The 20,313-nt window shown below is 40.1% G+C and overlaps 1 protein-coding gene and 1 non-coding gene across 2 annotated transcripts in view; both read left to right on the top strand.

Moving 5' to 3' along the window:
* Positions 1 to 20,313, top strand: part of Rnf150 (ring finger protein 150) — a 255,905-nt gene that overhangs the window by 167,239 nt on the left and 68,353 nt on the right. Inside the window, exons 5-6 of the mRNA XM_033759952.1 lie at positions 7,552 to 7,623; positions 9,117 to 9,199. Coding sequence (XP_033615843.1) covers positions 7,552 to 7,623; positions 9,117 to 9,199 — 155 coding nt within the window. The remainder of the gene's footprint in view (positions 1 to 7,551; positions 7,624 to 9,116; positions 9,200 to 20,313) is intronic.
* LOC117284646 lies at positions 12,905 to 13,006 on the top strand. The gene has a single exon (XR_004515744.1). It is a non-coding gene; the product is annotated as a U6 spliceosomal RNA (small nuclear RNA).

Raw genomic sequence — 20,313 nt, 5'->3', positions numbered from 1 at the left:
ACTGTTCCCCATCAAAATGGTCTTTATACTTTCCACTTTTGGTGGCTGAAATGAGAACATATAATTTCCTTTTTAAAAAAAATACTCATTTTTTGATGGTCAGCGCACTGCTCTACTTGATAGAAAGTTACAGCTGTGCAAGCTGTGGCTATAATAAGCATCAGGTTAACGTATATCATGTATTTTTATTAAAGCATTATTGACCTTCAGAGTGACTCTCAAGTTCTGTGTAGGATCACAGCCTGAAACAGAATATAAAAGGCATTAATTTTACATTGGTGAAGGACCCAACATTCAAGTGTGTGAAGAGAGACTGCACTTCAATTACCGAGAGGAACACCTCAGTGTCTGCGTGGCTTTGTGTGGATACAAGTAAAGAACAGTCCTCAGCATCATGTATGACCCTAACCATTTTCATGCCACTCTGTACTTGGAGAGGATCATTTCAGTGCAGTGCCCTGTGGAGTAAGATTTGCTAGATGCTCACCACAAGAATAAGGGCTGCACCTGAAAGTGGAGAGGCTCTCTGGCTGCCGTGCTGTGTTTCCTAAAGCAGCTGTGCCAGGCTAAATCCACTGCGGGACAGTACAGATAGAAGCTTTGGAGTCAAGTGGGGCTGCATTCAAATCACCACCCAGATTCCTAGCAGGGTGACCCATATGAGCTGCTACAGCTTGCTGTGCACTTTATCCTTATGTATAAAGCAAGAATGGCAACACACCATCCCCATAGGTACAAGGTGAGGTTAAATGGGAAAATGTGTGACATTACTAGAGGGTTGTCTTTAATGGACAGAGCAATTCTTAGAAAATAGTATCCCAGGGCCGGGGATTTAGCTCAGTGGTTCCACCACCTGCCTCACGAGCACAAGGACCTGAATTCAATCCCTGGTACCAAAAAAAAAAAAAAGATAGAAGAAAAGAAAATAGCATCCCACCAAAAATATAGCTGTATTCTTACAGAATTTACATAAAGGTAAGAGTTATTACTTAGTCATAGAACTCACAAATGGGTATAGGCTTTTTAGCGCTAATTTAACAGTTTACAATGAAATGGGACTTTTGGTCCGTCTTTTCTCCTGAGTTATATAAAAAGAAAAGCATATAAATGAGAACAAATCTTACTTTCTTGGAAAATAATCTTCTGTGTAGTACTGGTTTTAATTAATAAATTGTGTGTGTAGACCAGCGGTGGCAAACCTTTGGCACACGTGCCACAGCAGGCTGTTGGTGTCATTTTATCAAACACTTTTGGTATACATCTTATCAAAGTTGTATGTGACGGGAGAAATGAACACCCAAAGACCCAGGTTTTTGTGCTGAGTTTCCATGCAGAATGGACAGCCATGTGGACATGTGATTGTGCAGACAGATCACAGGAGGGACTACTAAGGAGTTAGGGGACAGCAAGGCCTGTCTGTCCTGACTCCCCTTGGATTCTCTGTGAAACATTTCTTCCCCTGGCACGAAACAGGACCTCTCTGGAGCAAGTCTTCAAGGGAGAATGGAGCGTGTGACCTTTTTAGGTTTCATATCTTGCTTTGGGCAAAAGGGTTTCTGTGACTCATCTTGGAGAAGAGGAATTTGGGTTTCTATGACTCACTTCAGGGTAACAGGAGGGCAAGAGAATGTTAAAATTTATTTATGAAGCTGCATCTGAGGACTTCTAAGCTCTTTTAGCTAAAAGTACTCAGCATATACTTTAGTATAAGACTCCTAGAGTCCCAACGTATTTTTTTATCCTTATGTTCCTGTCTGTTTGTTTGTTTCTTTATTTGAGTCTGCACTAAATTTCTAATGCAGAGGAGATAAAGAGGAAATTGTCATATTTTCCTCGGTTTCTTGGATATTTAGAAGATGCCTAATTGATGAGTCCTGGGTTGCACTGGGATCAGTCATTATTTGCCATCTTTGTTAGCACTTATGTAGACGTAGATCTCTTTTCTTTGAACTTGTGCTTCTATATTTGTTTCCTGTAATGCAGTTTATCTTCACTGTTGTCAAGGAAACAGTGAACTTGGTGAATATTTTCTTGTACCAGTGTACATCAAATTGATGAGTATATCAAATTACCAAGCTGCCCGCCTCCTGACAGTCTATAGTAGAAATCGTGGCTCGCATGGGTTTGGTTAGAGAACCTCCAAGGGAGCATCCAGGAGGAGGGGACAGGTCCCCAGCTGAAGAAAAAGGCTCACACGGAGTCACACTGGACCCTCAGCCTGCCTGAAACGCAGCCAGGTCTCGCCTCAGCATTGCACTACTCTGAATTCCCGAGACTCGCAAAGGAAAGATCCTGTTTTAGGGTAGAGATAAGGTTCTACTGCCTGGATTCTCTTTTCAGGCTCTGGTTAAGACTAAGTTCGAGCAGGGCCTGCAGCTTCCCTTCCCCATTACACTAGATGTAGCTAAAAACCCAGACACAGGGCTGGAAACATAGCTCAGTGGGTGAGCACCACAGAGAGAAAAGGACAAGAGATTCACTACAAAGCAATAGCTGATTTATTTGGGCCATTATATTGAAAAATATTTGTTTTTACTTATTAGCTCTTTGGTATGCATTTTGGAAATCCAATAATACCAGTTTGAAATTTGTTTAAGATTTTTTTTTAATGTTGAAAACTTTTAGATGTTGAAGGGTGGGGCAAATTTTCCTCCATACCATTTTCATAACAAGAAACAAAATGTACATATACTGACAGTATTGGACTTACTACCACTTGCAAAAATTTTTGAAAACTTCTATGGTGCTTCTCCCCTCATTGTCTTAATCCAGAACTCATACAGGAGGAAAAAAAAAAAGATCTAGCATTACCTGGCCCCATGACCATCGTAAACATCTCAAGAGCTGATGTTCCTGTGTCTACAGTTTTCTGACCCACCTGTTTTGTCCCTGCCTACAGAGATTTTCATAATCTTCATGCCCATTGCCAAAAGGCCACCCTTTTCCTCCTCAAAAGAGGCCTAAGCTCTGTAGTTTTATACAATTCCATTTGTTGAGTCTCAGTATTATTTCTTGTGTCACTGTGATTGTGGCCACAAGAAAGTCCTTGCCTATGCCAGTCTTCAAGAGTTTTACCTATTTTATCTTCGAGTAGATTTAGTGCTTCTGTTTTAACATAGAGATCTTTGATCCATTTGGATTTTAGTTTCGTACACAGTGAGAGACATAGGTCTAGATTATCTTCTGCCTGTGGATATCCGATTTAACAGCACCATTTATTAAAGAGGCGGTCTTTCCTCCAGTATATATCTCCATCAACAGATGAACTCGTAAGGAAAATGTGGTATTTATACACGGTGGAGTACTACACTGCCATAAAGATACACTTGAAGGTCAATCCCCGGTACCAAAAGAAAGATACACTTGAGGCATATGTAGGTAAATGGATGCAACTTAAGAACATAATGAGAAGTGGAATGAGTCAGACATACAAGCTCCAATATCACATGGTTTCTCTTCTATGAGAAATACAAAGACAGAGAGAAGGATAGGGAAGGGGGAATGAGGGAAAAGGAAAAAAATATGAGAAAATATAAAAATGGAATTAAAGTGTCTGAAGGGGAGGAGGGGAGGGGAGGGTGAAGGGAGGGCAGGGACAAGGGGAAAAAATGAGAACCAAGACCTGGCATGTAAAGGTACACGATTCCAGTAATGAATGGAACTGTACTGTCTACCTGGAATGTACCAATAAACTCAATTTTTTAAAAAAAGAAATACAAAGAACAAAATAGAAGAGAGATGGAATAGGAAATAGGGAGAAGTTCAAATACTTGCCCAAACTACAAATTCCACTGTTTTAAAAATATTTCAGTAAACGCTAATTACATTCATTTATACTACTAGTCTGTCTTAGCTCATTGAAAAGAGAGATTTGTGTTACTGTGTTTCTTTTCTGTAAGACTCTTTGGTATGTATCCTGTTCTCTAAGAGTCCTTGGAAGATAAGGATACTCGGTGTAATAACTGTGGTTACTCTTACTATTTTGATCAGGAAGGGTTTTTCCATAAAACGAATTTTTAAAGAGAGGCATATATAGATAATCTATCAGCAATTTATAAAATGACGCTTGACTCAACTTTAAGGGAAGGGGAAAATAGTAGTATAGCTTTTTTCAGAATGATTAAGGCACAGATGTCTTCCTGCCTTTGTGAATCATTTAATTTTTCAGTACTACCAGGGAAGAAGCCTCCTAGACTTGATGTTGAAGAAGACTTTCTTATTGTCTCTTTCACTCTAGCCTCTTAGTCTGTTAATTCTACTAATTTGGAAAGCCCATCTCCTGGAAGACTTTATCCTTCACTAAACTTCTTTAGCCTCTCTAGGCCTCTGTCAGACAAATGGCACCAACAGAGCTCATCTCTCTAACTCCCTAACCATTACCTTTCCTGTGGGCCGTAATCCCTAATATGCTAATGCCATGCCAGCTTGCTTTATATTTTCTGAGTGGACTTGCCATTTCTTTTTTAAATAAGAACAGCTTGCAATTTCCCCTCTGTGAGAGAGAAAAAGGGACTGTTTTCAAAGCTACCTTATTTTTATTCAGATATAGCCAAAGTAAAGTTATATTCATAGCCGAAGTTTAAAGTGGTCTTTGAATTCACTTCACATGCTCACATTTCAGAAAGGCATATTTCATGGGCTAAAGAATTATTTTAAATGAAGTTAAGTTTCAAAAACATTATTTCTACTTTACCTGCTGAAAAGTAGTTTGGCTTTCTTTGAATAAAATCTATTACTTCATTTGAAAATACTGTTTTCCACTTAATTACTCTGCCAAGCCTTTGAAAATAAGAGGTAATTTAAGTGATTGAGTTGGATCCGAATATTATAGAATATCAATTAAACACAACTGCAAAAAAATCTGAAATCTTGAAAGCAAACATAGTGAATATTTATTTATTTGGGGCCCAGATTTTTTTTATTCTAAATGCAATATTGCGCAGGTGTGTGATTTCCTTTTCAGCCATGCCCAGGTTTAATGAATAGAAAATAGCAATTAGTGGAGATTGGCTGGTTTTATCAGGGCTAGGAACTATTAGCTTTTGTTTTCTTCTTGTACTAGGAATTGAACACAGGGCCTTTGCACTGAGCTATGTCCCCAGCACCCCCACCTTTTATGTTGTACTTTGAGACCAGGTCTTGCTAAGCCATTACATTGCTCAGGCTAGGCTCAAACTTGTGATCCTCCTGTCTCAGCCTCCCAGAATGCTGCAATTACAGGCATGCGCCACCACACCTGGTTTATTGGTTTACTACTTTATCTGCTCATGTTTTATGGAATGCCTTCTAGATTATAATCTACAGAGGACAAGAATTTTTGTGCTTTTCATTACCTCTTTTAAAAACCCAGAATGCATTTGGCACAGAAGATAAGGTCCAAAACGTGTGTTAAATGACTGGCCATCAATCACTGCGGGCAGCTTTATTCCGCAAGCTGAGGCCACAGTGGGAAGCAAAATAAACTCGGGCTTACTGTCCTGAAGCTGCTTTGAGGGAAGAGTAGCAGAGATAAATCACAGAAATGAATACCATGTTTGCAGTGCAGTCGTGCTATAAGGCAGAGGTACAAAGCGTGTTCTAGATTGGAGGAATCATGCTGGGAGGTATCTAGGAAGGGCTCCCTAAAGCAGTGGCTTGGATGAGACCAAAGGAGGATTAGATAGGAGCGGAGAGGGGAGGCCCATCGTGTTCTGTTTCCTCTGGTTCCTTCCCTCTCTCTCTCCTCTCCCCTTGGTAGTTGTCATATAGTCTCTTTGCTAATTTTTTCTGCTACCCTAGTTGCTAACCTGAACCGCTGCAAACATCGGAAGGAAGTTTATACAGGTCTTCTTTTAGGAAACAGCCAATATTCACCTTTCCATTAAAAAAAAAAAAAGCAAGTCCGTTTTGTTTTAGAAATGAAGGATAAAATATCAAAGAGAAATTAACCAACAAAATGTCTCCTTTTCTGCTCTTTGCTTAGGGACACGCCCCCCTGATAAATACTTAATATATTCTAACTGATTGACCAGTAGGTTGGTTGGTTAGTTGCTTGGATGGGTGGACGGTTGGCCAATTAGCTGGTTGGTAAGATGCTGCTCGTTTTGCCAGCTGGTTGCTTGGTGGGCTGCTTGGGAAGTTACATGTTGGATGATTGGCCAATTGGCTGATTGATTGGATGGTTAGTTGGTGAATAAAGATGAGGGCAGTAGATCAGCATTAAATTCAGGCTTAATTTTATTCAGGTACTAACTTCACACTTTGCGACATTGAACAATTTACCTAGCAGTGTAAGTTTTTTCTAAAACAATACTTTTCATAGGTTGTATAAAGAGTTACGCTTTAGTATGGTACGTAGAACATTTTAAGAATGTGTTTGCTAACATAGGGAAAACAGAAGGGCTGGGATGTACCTTGGTGGTAGAGTGTTTACCTGTCTTGCATGAGGCCCCAGGTTCGATCTCTATCACTGAAAAATAAGTAAATAAACAAATAAAAATGTTTAAAAGAAAGAAAAAGTTGAAATGTCTTTTTTTTAATAATGGAACAAAATGAAAGCAAATTATTATTTTGTACTAAATATTAGCTCTGCTCATTTTAAACTTTAAATATGTTTTCCTGCTGCAAATACACATATTTCAGGTGAGAAGTACACGTACCTTGGATGGAGAAAAATCTCTTCAAAAACTCAGGAGCACACAAACCATTTTCTTCTTTGAAAGATTAAAATTGAATCACGTCCCTCCTTGTTGCCCTCTCATTGTATTAGTTCAGTGCTCAGTGGGCTAGTAATGCTCTCCATTAAAAGAAGAGCGAGAGCTGGGCGTGGTGGTGCACGCCTGTAATCCCAGCACTCAGGAGGCTGAGGCAGGAGGGTCGCTGTGAGTTCGAGACCAGCCTGGGAGGTCAGTCTCAACTACATAGTGAGACCGTGTCTCAAAAAAACCAAAAAAAAAGAAGAAGAGCATGTGATATATATACATATTTTTTATTGACCTGAACAGTTGTAGTTGCCTGAGTATTTGCTTCCTAATTATTTGCTTACCAGAACGTTATGTTTTATGTCATTTTCTGTGTGCACAGTCCTAACATGTGCATAAGGGAGGTAGGGCTGGCACATGAGAATGTGATGGGACAGGATAGAACAAACCAAACTGAAGTCAGGTCTGTGCAAGAAATAGGGAAGACATAAACCCTGGCTGTAAAAAGGAGGAAATGAAGTTTATTCCAACTACTCCATGTCACAAATGGAGCAGTTATACTGGCAAATTAGTAGACCCCCCTCCTTTTTTTTTTTTTTAATTAATCTATGCAGCTGTAACCCGTACTGAAGTAGCATCTTACTGTGTCCCTGGCCTAACTCTAGGCGTGAAGAGCTCTCTTTGATGGGCTGTTTCATGCACCTGGAAGAGCACAGCTACAGCTGCCCCATCTCTTCCCGCCATCGTCGTAAACAGCCAGGCCACGGGTGCAGGATTTCAGAGATAGCTGTGCTAGTTTATTAAACGACATCAGATACGAGGCCAGCAGTTTTCCATCTTTATTTCTAACAAGCAGCTTTTGGTGTTTCAGCGCCGACTTGGAGATGCAGCGAAGAAAGCCATCAGCAAGCTGCAGGTCAGGACCATCAAGAAGGGCGACAAGGTAATGGCCCTCTCTTTGGTGAGGAGCTACTGAAGAGTGCAGGAGAAGAGGGAAGGGTGGGACAGAGAGGCACGGCAACATCCTGTGTCTGGTATTTATAACCCTTCTATTCAGTATTACTTAAAGGAGTTCATAAAATGCATACAGTCAGACAGAAAATCATTGGCCGGAGAACGTGGAAACTGAAAAGGAAGTGTGCAAGAAAGTAGAAAAAGCCAGGGTGAGAATAGTACACGAATGTACTACCTTAAACGTGTCACAGAAAGGGGTCCCACTTTTAGCTTGGGCTTTTTAGCAGCCGACACAAAAAAAAAAGGAAACAAAATTCAATATTCAAACAAGATTTAAATACCTTATTCCAGCGTCCAACAAGATACTAAAAAAAAAAAAAAAAAAAAATGCTTCTGCCTAGTAGTAAGATTTGGACAAGGTTTTCTAGAAATCCCTGAAAGAAGAACAGCACTATGTGCCGAGCTGCGTTCTGCACTCAGTCTACGGTATGAAAGAGGGAAAGGTGTTCAGTCCCTCAGAGACATAGCATTCACCTGAAGGTGAATTCCCTGCCTCCCTCACTGTGGAATGATGCCATGGTGTGATGTCTACAGGAAGGACAGTGGGTTATGATACAGTGCGTGGGTTTATGGTTCCTGAGGGTGCCGTAAGGGATTCACATCTCCACATGTGCACCAGATGTTGTCTCCACTGTGAGTAATTGATTTTTCTGACAAATACAGTGCTGATATTTTTCAGCTCTCTGAAAACACTGTTGGGTTTAATGAGATAAAATTCAACTCCGCATGGTGGCGCATGACTGTAATCCCAGAACTCTAAAAGGTCGAGGCAGGAAGATCACAAGTTTGAGCCCCACCTGGATAGTTTAATGACTTAGCAAGACTGTTTCAAAAAGGACTTGGGGGTACAGCTCAATGCAAAGGCCCCAGTCCAAAAAACAGACAAAATTCATTTATTTAACAGGATTGCAAATTACTGACATTTTGGTCACTGTCTTCCCACTTTCAATCTGAGAATGATAAAAGTACAAAGACTATTACATAAGTAGTAAGTTGTGATGTATTCAGAGAGATTTCAAAACACGGACCTATTATTTTGTGTTATTTACATATGTTTCATATATTAGGTTGCAAAAGAATAGGTACCTTAATCATTCAGACTCTGCTCCATAAATATTATTTTGGATCCTCAAGAGTTGGCTGTGTCACCACTAAACATAATTGTTAAGAGCATCGTTAGTAACGGCACATGAGAAAATGCTTTCCTCCACAAAAAGCACTTGCAGTGGAACCTAGAAACAAAAAGTGGAGCTTGAAGGATGGAAACTCAGCCAATAACCAGTCAATACCGATGAAGAAAATTGACCCAGGAACATTGAAAGCCTTGCTCCAGGCTAGCACCCCTCCCCGTGGGTTGAGCGGGGTCGACACTTAAGAATCCAGGCTAAAATCGTAGCCTCATCTCTGCTGCTTCTGTTGCAGGAAACAGAGTCTGATTTTGACAACTGTGCAGTGTGCATCGAAGGGTACAAGCCCAACGACCTGGTCAGGATCCTGCCCTGCCGGTGAGTCACTAGGCCGCCCGTTTCTCTGTGTGTGTGGAGATCCTGCTGCCCCAGCCCTGCTATTCCAGTGGCTGGGGCTTCCCCGTTGACGATGCAAACAAGCAGAACACAGCTCTTTCCCTATGACCTCAGTCCATGAAAAGGCTTTCCTATTGCTCTTTGCATAAAAGAAGCAAACTGATCCGACCAGAACCTCGGGAGAAAGCTTGTGAGGATGCAAGCCCAGGTACCAGTTTTTATGAACAGTACCCCTGTGGTGTTCAGAATCAATTTCTGGCGTTACCATTGCTGTTTTAATTGAAATCACAAGCCCTGAAAATGTCTGAGAGTGATCGTGAAGGGTTCCACAATCCGAATATCAGGAGTAAGTAGGAAGCCAAAGGCAGGTTTCACAACCCTTCCTTATTTTTTTGCTAGTGGAAAGAAAATATGAGAGCAAATCGCCCCTAAATTCTGGCCTATAGGGTAGGATACCAAGATGGAGATTTGAAAAAACTTCCACAGTGTTTCTCACAAAACCTAAATTCCTCTTCTCTGAAATGCACTACTCATCTGCATCATTTGAAAATTGTTAAAATTCAATAAATTTAAATACTTTAATTAAATCAGATTTTTACAAGTAGCATAAAAGCTATTCTCCTTAACTGAAAATCCATTTTAGTATATTTTCTTCTGTACAGTGTTCTAGATGTAACCAAATTAGGCCTTGATGAAGAGTCTGCATTTAGAAAAATCAGCTGTAAAAATTCTTAAGACAGTTTAAAGTAGCTAAAGTTAATAAAAAAGCATGAGACAGTTTAAAAACAGTCCAGTGGTTCATAAAACAGTGCAAATTTTAGAACTCTTTATTAGAAATACCAAAGGAATAAAATACACATTTGGAGGATTGGTTTAATAATCTCAAAATGACAGAGATGTAACAACAACAACAAAAAAAAACTAGACACTCAGATAAATGCAGGAAACCCCCAGGGGATTGAGTTTTTCCCGAGATGTTCAGGGGCAAATTAATTATTAGGAAAATGAGGGGTAGGAAAGTCTACACAAAGGCCCCAACCAAATCTTTCAAGAATGGTTGATTTTTTTTCTTAGCCTGTAGATGCCTGACTCTGAGATAAGTCATAAGCCGGGATCCACGGAGACTTCAGTTTCCTGTGTATGAAGGCACGCGGTGTAAAAGTCCTCCTAGACATTATGCTTAGTGTTCACCCAGCAACTTCAGATAATCTGGCAAAGAAAGGCAGTGTGTAAACCACAGAAAAACCTCTCAGTCACAGCTTTCGTCTGTGCAGTGTTTTATTCGGGTTTGCAAAGCCTAATGTCAATAAGCAAGTCTCGTTCTTTCATTTACTTTTCTTCTGAGAGATTGTTTAGAGCCTTATGGGGGCGCTACCTAGTACTAAAAAATATCCAAACCCAATTAAGTAGCTGCTTTTTCCTGGAAACCCAAGGAAGTTTATAAAAACGATCAAGAGAATATGATTAAAAATGATGCATCTACGGCCATGGATTTGACTCAGTGGTGCCACTGCCTGCCTCTAAGCACAAGGTCCTGAGTTCGATCCCTGGTACAAAAAAACAAAAAGTATCTATATACATATCATTACTTTAGCTTTGCAGTTCATATAGTGTAAAATAACTTATTCCTTGTTAAGCTCTGTCCTGAGTAAATTCCATGCTACTCCAAGTACGTGCTGTGGCAATGCCTAAGAGCCAAGGCATAGTTGTGCCAGTTTAATTCTCTGTCTTCTTTTGGAACATTTTTGGCTGATTTCAATTTCTAATTATGACACATTGCAATCCTTTAACAGTATTTACATTTTTATCATCCCAGGCTTCTTTTTACAATATAATTTATAATATAATTTTTAGAAGTATGAATCAAAGCATAGTGTTTTAATATTTGCCATGAAAAATAAAAGTTTAGGAACTTTAGTTTGGTGATGGCAGCACTTACTGGGCCCATTTTGGTCTGGCTTCTGGCTCCTGCTTTACATGGTTACTTGGTTCTCAGTGCGTTCCTTGATTCTTCTTGTTTCAAACTCTTTACTCTTTTTACTTCCTTATTGTAGATCCTGATTTAAATAACAAACATGGGTTATATGTTTGATCTTACACTAGGCACATGTATGTGTTGTTTGAATAGCTCATATATTTTGATTTTAAAATCAAGATATTTTTATGCCTGTTGCTGGATTCTGCCAGATGGGTCGCACTAATGGATATTAGCAAACAAATGCAGTGGCATTTGCTTTTTGCTAGATAATTTCCTCTGGGGTATTATTAAACCTCTGCTCCTATGAACATCACAGACTCTCATTCCTATTATTTCTAGGCTGACTCATCCACAGAATTCTTTGCATCTCCTTGGAGTAAAAACTGTTTCAAAAAATGTCCCAAGGTGTCACGTCCCTTCTCTTAGACTTTGTTCTGTGGCCTCAGACTCCTGCTGTGCTGGGTATACCTCTTCGCTAGTGCTGCCATTTAAGATGTCTTTGCAAGTCATCTCTGTTCATGTCTGTACCATGGTTTTCTCAAACTTTTTCTATGGTTTGTCTTTTCTGAGGTCTCTTGCACAAATCAAGTTAGAAAACACCTTCTCCTCTTTACTATGGTTATGTTGATAATTAAAGTTAAGTCATGCACGCAGCCACCTACCTTTTATTTCTCCCCATGCTGAATTGTCTGGTCCTTCTCCATCACATGAAGACGAGGCTCCCGTGGTTGAGGGACAGACCCACAGCACACACCAGGCTTGGGTAGGTCCAACTTTTGTGATTTGGGTTTGATCCTAATACACCGCCAAGGCTTCTTCCAAGAAATTTTGTCTTTTCTACACAGTGCAGATGTAAAAACGTAACTTGGGCTGTTCTAGCACTGGCTTTTGTGTCTGTCAGGTATTTGTTATTGTGAATTTTAGCCACCAAAGATCTTTTTCTGGAGCGTTTTATTGAAGCTTTATTGTCTTCTCTTATCTGGAGAATAAATTGGCCTCTCTGATTCTTCTCTAGCTTTTGTCCTATGGCATCCTTACTGTTCTTAATGATTATTCACTTTAGTCTACTTCGTTACCCTGTTTCAATCACTCAGTTTCTCACAGAGAATATGAATTCACCGGGCAGGTCAAAAGTCTGTATTCACCATTATTAAGAAGCAAAACAATAAATATGCTTATGTATGTATCCTTTCCCTCATGCCTGTAAAATTATTTTCTACCTCTAATTTATCACTACAACATTATCGCTAATATTTGTGTGTCGTAATTTTTCCTTTGATCTGGCAAACTCTCCCCCATAACCAAGGAAAGCTTTAAAAGCCTTCTGCTAATAAGCAGACCTCATGATAAACTTTTTTGATAACGAAATGCTTCTGTTGGAACAGCAGATGTTTCACAGCAGCTGTGTGCCAGGAATAGTGGGAAGTGTCCAAGGTGAAGATAGATGGTATGCTCCACGCTCTTAAGGGAATGGTGTAATAGGAAATACGAGAATTTCCGTAAGTAACCAGGATTCAGAATGACATGCGCAGTCGTTGCAATGAATATATTTTAAAAACTGGTGGAACAAACGCCAGGCACAGGGAAGTTAAGAAAGGCCCCCCAGATAAAGGTTCTACCTTCATAGTTTTACACAGAGATTTTATTTGTCCTTTACACCTTCATCATGGAAAATTTGTAAAAGTGGATGAAATATTTAAGAATATGTTGTGCTCGCTTTGGCAGCACATATACTAGGAAAGATTCAGAGAAGATTAGCGTGGCCCCTGAGGAAGGATGACACGCAAATTCGTGAGGCAATCCATATTTTTGAGCTTCTCTTAGTTAATGGGAACCGTTTGTTTTTTGACTGTGCCGGAGGAGACAGGATAGTTTAATGTAATTTTTGCCTACATCAAACAGCCCACTCTAAATGTTAATTTTTAAATGTCAAGCTTTAGTGAACCATCTATTTGGGAAGTAAAATTATAGTCTGCTTAATTTTCAGTGGTAACTAAAAACAGAAAAATCTGAAATTTGTTACTGTTAAAGCTTCATTAAGAGAAATTGATAGGGACTTCCTATTTCTGATCATTTGAATCGATACCAATGTCAGTGTATGGGAAACTTTTCTTAAAAGTTGTTCGTGTATTCTTTTGATCCATTTTTTGCGGCAGTTGCTACAGTAAACCTTTGGAATTTATCTTGAACATTAAAAAAATAAGAATATGTCTAACTCCCTCATGCAGGTAACTACTGTTGATATTTTTACAAATCTCTCTGTTTTATGCCTTAGTCTGTTCTCGAAAGTTTGAGGTATTATTGTCAACATCATGTAATACCCTGTCCTTTTTACTTACTGTAAGAGTTTGCCAGAAATAGTACTAGATTATTTTTGGTTCCTTTTGACCTTCCTGTGGCCTTTGAAGCTGTAGTCAGAAGCTGGTCAAGCTCTTACACAAACCAAGACCCTGGGACATTGGTATTATTTATATAGACTCCTCTCTTAAAAGAGTGAGAATTTTCACTGCGGAAAAGCAGGAATGTGGCCCTTGAGCTGCTTCGTGATCCACTGAGGAGCTGTTCATGTCTAGCCACTCCACCCCACTTTGGAAGACAGAGAAGCAGTTTCTCATCCATCACCACTGTGGTCTGTGTCTGTGGCCCTTAGAGCCAGGGGGTCCCACTGGCTTCTTATGACCAGAGTTGGGTTACAGATAAACTCTGAAACTCCAGCTGTTGTCTGGTAGGTGCTCCCCTAGCGTTTACCTCGTTCACGCGTCACTTTCTGCAGTCACAGTTTGTAAACAGTGCTTCCTGGAGGAGATGCTAAGAGGCAGCATTGTGAGCTTCCATAGAAGCTGCAACTAAATACTTCTTAGTTCAAGCAAGAGCGCCCATAATATTTATACTAACAATTATCTGCTGCCTGAACTTTAAAGATGGAGGTCTTTTTATATTGGAGCAGAGGGACATAGCGTAATAAAGTAAAGCAATTAATAACATCTATCGCAAAATCCCGCTGGTTGGAAAGCATCCTCCTCTCTTACCATCTAAACCCTGAAAGCAGTTTCTGTTAGTGTTAGGAAGAGCAGCGGCCCTGTGGGCCTAGATTCCTTGTTCTTCATAATAAGACATTGGTTTTTCCTTATGTAAAATGTCAGGCCAGGGATGTAGCTCAGTGGCTCCTGGCAAGTGTGAGGTCCTGAGTTCGATCCCCGGTACCAAAAAAAAAAAAAGGAAGAAAGAAAGAAAAAAGAGGACACCATGTCAATTTTAACCCTTAAAGTTAAGAATCCAGTTTAAATTGGCTGGCTTATGATGGGTTCTCACATACTCAATACCTGACAGAAAGTGATAATTCTCTGTATGCTTATTCACTATTTTTGCTGTCACTGCAGCACTGAGGCGATGTTCCTCATTATCACACTGCCACGGGTCGGTCGCCCAGGATGGCGTCGTTCTCACCATCACAACTCTCCTGGGCCTCCTGGGGTAGCTCTCACTAATCTCCCGCTTCTGCTCTTGCCCCTTCTTTGTTCCTTTTGTTTTGTTTTGTTTTTCCCTCATTGAGTTTATCGGTACATGTTAGATAAACAGTACAGTTACACTCATCACGGGGATCTCCTACCTTCACATGACAGGTCTTGGTTCTCATTTTTTCCCGTCCCTGCCCTCCCTTCACCCTTATTTGTTCCTTTTGGCAAGTCGGCTTTGAACCGCGATGCTGAATTCGCTAGATTCTGACTCCGCTTTCAGCAAGTTGATCAAGAGTGTGACAAAAAAACAAATATTATTCTTTGGGAAGATTCCCTGGAATGTAGCTTACTCCTTCCCTTTTTGTTTTTGTTTTCTTTTCTAAAATGCTCCTTTATAACAAGGCAAATGCGTGAAAACTAAAAACACGCACTCTTTTGTATTAGCTCCCACAGGAGGATTGCAGAATGGCATTGGTTGGTGTGAGTGCCGTGACCAGCTCTCTCAGACAACTCGCCATCATGTCTCTCATTAGGATCTTGCGCTCTGGCTTCTGGCTCAGGAACACCAGAGCAGCTCCCTTGTGAAATAAGGGAATGTTATTCTAATGCAGATGCTGAACTGTGATATTGCCGGGTTATTTTCTATGTCTCTTGATAAAAAAGCTGAGAGCCGAGTTGGTGACCCACCCATAGCCAAAGGTATTTTTAGTCTCATCTCTGACTCTGTCTTGTGTTTCCAGTCTTATTTTTCTTTCTTCTTTTGCTTCTGCAGTAGGCTTTTGGATATTTGCATCTTCTAAGTTACCTTTGGTCCTTCCTGAAATATTTTCCGTGTCGTTAGAGACTTTGTTGACATCATTTTAAATTCATGTATCATATCTCTTTGTGCTGGTCAGTTTCTGTCACAGAACAAACACCAGAGAGAGTAAACTCATACAAAGAAACTGTTTATTTTGGAAATCTCGGTCTTGGAAGTCTTAGTCTGTGAGCAGTTGTGCCTCTTGCTTTGGGGCCTGTGTTGGGCAGCGCATCATGGCAGCAGTGCGTGGCAGAACTCTCTGCATCATTGACAGGACCCAAGAGGAAGAGGAAGGGGCTGGAGGCCCATTATTCCCAGTGATCTAAGCCCCCAGTTCCACTCCACTCTTCAGAGTTATACCATCTCCCAAGAGCACAAAGTTGGGGACAAGCCTGGAGCACACACGGGCCTTTTGAAGGAATCCAAGAGCCAAACTGTGGTGCCCATATACCAGAATTCATTTTCCTATTTCTAGACATGTCTATTGTTACCCCTACATACACACGTACCTTTTATTGCTATTATCAGTGAACCTGGGATACATAACTCTGTGGCTAAGCCTTAATTCACAGTTCAGAATATTTCCCAGCCTCTACGGTTATATTCAAATTGACTCGTCATACATCAGAACTTGTACCAGCATCTTCCAGCCCACTGGGGCTAAGAAGCCCACTCGAAGCAGAGATAACGGTGGCTGGAGTGTAATGTGCCTGTTAGGGCCGAGGCTGGGGAGGCTGTGGGCTGGGGAACCTGCTGAAGGATATGGTTTGTGATTCATACCCAGCACCCTGGCAGCGGTGTGGGCCAGTAGGTTGTGACTGGAGCCGAGGAGACTGGAGTCCACTAGGAGACCATTACATAGTCTGGGTAAGAAAATGTCAGAGGCTTAAATTTGAATCTTAGCACCGGGGTGTGAAAGAAACGGATGTATTCCAGAGTCTCAAGGATAAACCAACAAAGAATGTCTGGCTGTTTCTCGTGTTGGTGATTAATGGCTACATCTGTATTTGTTTGCATTTAAAACACGGTCATGTCTTTTCCTTTGGATTCTAAATAGAAAATATAAGTCCAGCAACTTCCACAGTTACTCACTGCAACAAGGAACAGATTTAAGCACTGGGACTTTATTATGTAGCACACACTCACACACACACACACACACACACACACACTCACACTCCCTTTGGCCAGCTTTAGGTTATCTCTTTAAGCCTTTCTCTGGAGAGTTTTCAGCCCCAAAACACTCCCACATCTGGGTCATGTAGGCAGAGCTCCACTTTGGATGGAATCCACACGCTCTTTGAGTCTGCATGCAAACACTCCTCTTCTTTGTTAGAAATGTGACTAAATTTCAGTATCAGTTCAAGAGTTCCTTTTTGTAAGTGGGGACATAGACTATATCATATAGAACATATCACTCCCATTTCCTTTTCTTCTTTTCAACTTGAAACATAAGGCTATACTTGTACAGAATATGACAAGCAGCATAATTGTGCAAAGAGATGATACAGAGATTTAAGGGTACTGATAGTCCAGACTAAAAATTGAAAACAGAACAGATAGTTTTATAAGTGCAATATAAAGTAACAGTGAAAGGACAGATGAAGCTTGCATATATCCTGCATTGGGATTGTGGGTACTTTAGCTTGCAGAGAAATTTCTAATAACATTTCCATGGCTAGGGGCTGGAGTTTAGCTCAGTGCAAGGTCCTGAGTTTGATCCTGGTACAAAACAAAATTCCATGGCTGAGGCTGATAGAATCTCAAAGGGAGACTTGGAAAGGAATTTTTGAGGGCTGCTAAAAAGTCAGAGCCTAAATTTGGTGTTCTAGTTTGAGGGAATTAATTCTTTGAAGGTCATTACATTACTTACTGTGTCTATAAATGACGAGATCCTCATAAATCAGCCCTGTCTGCCCAAACAGCCAGCCAGCTGCTTTTTGGTCTCCATTGACTGATGTATATTTTTAATGTGGATCTGTTTATTAATTGGCCTCTCAAATACTCTAGTCCATTAATTCTTGTGTTCAAGGACAGGTGGCTCTTCTCTCAGAGACCCAGCTTTAGGAGATACCTAGTGTCAAATACATCGGAACAGTAGCAGGACCCATATGTAATATTTCCTGAAAAAGCAGACATCCTAAGGGTCAAAGAAAGGCTGGCCTGGTGAAGGCCCCACCTTACTAAAATCCAATTAATTACTTTCACTGGGGTGTTGGAAAAACGCAGTGCCTACATCAAAATTGCCGCACAGAGAGTGGCTTGCATCGGGCCTCCTTTTAGGCCGTTCCTTCACTGTGTCTCAGAGTTTTCAGGACCTCACTGGATGCTTCCAACCAAGCCTATCTGGCCAGTTCGCAGCCTCCCCTACTCCTCCCAGAATTCGCGTGTAGTTTTCATGTTGTGGATCCATAACAACAACCAAAGGGAAAACTGAACTTTACCTGTGATATTCATTTGTGATCTTCCCTTTTTAGAGGAGGAAAAGACCTCTCATTCATGCTACCTACTGGGCACAACTCAGTCATAATAAATAGCATGACATGAGAAACCATAGTCCCATCAAAATGTGCATATCATTGAACCCCTTGACAATTCAAAGACACACAGTCAAGTTTTACTGAAATCAACAAAGATAGACCCTAGCCCCTTAAGATGTTTAAACCCTGTGACTGCTATGATTTTAACATGAGTCAAATGAAATGATATCTGCGGAGACAGAAAATACCAAGGTCTTTATAAGGGAAACAATTTCACGAAGCACTGTAATATGAGCAGGATCCTGATTACAAGTCCTGCAGCTCGTGAAGTGGAAAACAAAGGAGTACTTCTGGCCTCACAGAAATGGCCTGTCCTCATTTACCCTGCCATGCCTGTTACATATGCCTGATTAGGAGCAGATTTTTCCAAGTTCCTCTTTCTGAAAAGAAAGACAATTATGGGCTCTATTCATCAGATTTGGCCTCCTCTTTTAGGCCCATGTTATGCAAATTAGATTATCAGGCATTCTATTTATGGTTACTTGTTGATACGTGTGGGGCTTTTGAAAATAACTCACAAGGTCCAACTGCTGTAAACAACTCTGAAAATAGAGAAAAATATAAAGAAGTCAATAAAAATAATCTCATTATCCAGAACTAGTTGTCATTGGAATGTTGAATTTTTATCATTCACATATATTAGCATCATATATGTTTTAAACATGGCAAAGTAAAAGTTTCATTTTTATTCTGTTTCCTTAGTTAACATTAACATGTAAGCATTTTCCTATAACTGTAGAAATTATGTACACATAATTTATAGTGGTGCATAGTAGTTCATTACTGGACTTTAATTTCCTTTCTCTTGTTCAGTCTTTAAATTGCTTCCAGTTCTTGTCATTATAGCATCATGACCTTAGGAGTTTTGGAAACTTGTTTTCTCTACTTATCCCTTAAGACATATTCTTAAAAGTGAACTTACAAGGTCAAAACTGATTTGTTTTTTTAATTTGTTGGTACTGGGGATCGAATTCAGGTACTTGAGCTTGTGAAACAGGCGGCAGAACCACTTAGCCAAATCCCCAGCCCTACAGGACTGATTTGAAAGGAGTTGGAGAAGTTTTGTGCAGTGGCTTTCCCGGAAGGAGGGAAGGACTGATGCCTCCCTAGCAGTGTGGGGTGTGGACATCAGTGCTCCTCCTGAACTGGGAAATACTGCATTTTTAAAGCACCTTTCTCCTCTGATAGCCAAAGAGTAGGGTAGTTTTAATTATTATACTACATCTTTGATTTCTCTGGGGTGTTACTGTTGACTGAACTAAGTTCTTTACATATCACCTTATATTTACGTAAATTGTCATAGAGCATAAGAGGTTTCCGAATGGCAGGTATGTTCAAGTAGAGGTAGATATGCTCTAGAATTGATAAAGATAAATATTAAGTAATTTTAACATTTTTATGCACGTTTTTCATCATAGTTTCTCTCACTTTAAATGTTTTTATGATGTTTTTTAATTAATTGTTTAAAAGTTATACAATGGACGATTGCCTCTGTGGGTTTTTTCCACTTCATTTTTGTATTTTAGTTTTCCTATTTTATAACACGTGTGTGCAGTACATAGTGATCAGTTCCTCCTGGGGAATTGATACACGGACACTTCATTCTCTCCCCCCACCACCTCTGTCTCTCGGTCCGCTTCCCTCTTGCAGGATCTCCTCATTTCCTAGTGTCTTTATTTTGCTCTTTATAGACAGAAAATGTGATATTTAAGTTTGTACCTCTGATCTCTTTCATTTATCTTTGTGCTATTGAAGTCTCTCCATTTCCCAATAAATAATGTTTATCTTTGTTTGTAGCAGAGTTGCTACCGCACTGTGTATAAACACCACACTTTCTTTATTCATTCATCTGTTGATAGACACATAGGCCACATCAGAGATTTAGCTCTTATGAAATGTGGAACTATAAACATGGTTATGTGTGTGTCTTTGACTCATTTGAGAAGACACCAAGGAAGGGAACAGCTGGGCTAAGAGGGATTTTTATTTTTAGTTCTTTGAAGACTATCCATACTGATTTCCATAGTGGTTATATCAGTTTACAGCCCACCCATAATGAAAGACAGTTCCTTTCTCCCTACCACCTCGCCACCATTTGTTATTGGCTGATTTCCTGATGATAACTGTTCTTTCTGGAGTAAGGTGGAATCTCAGTGTTGTTTTAATTTGTCTTTCTGTAATAGTCAAAGATGTTCACCATTTTTTCTTGTATTTTTTTTGCCATTTGTACTTGTTCTTCTGAGCAGTGCCTATTCATTTCAGTTGCCCATTTTTTCTTTGGATCTTTCATTTTGAGGTTTCTTTTTTTTTTTTTTTTTTTG

The sequence above is a fragment of the Fukomys damarensis genome, unplaced genomic scaffold (assembly GCF_012274545.1).
Source record: "Fukomys damarensis isolate Sample0158 unplaced genomic scaffold, DMR_v1.0_HiC HiC_scaffold_38, whole genome shotgun sequence".
NCBI lineage: Eukaryota > Metazoa > Chordata > Mammalia > Rodentia > Bathyergidae > Fukomys > Fukomys damarensis.
The sequence above is the reverse complement of the archived record's forward strand: the minus strand, read 5'-3'. Positions and strand labels throughout refer to the sequence as shown.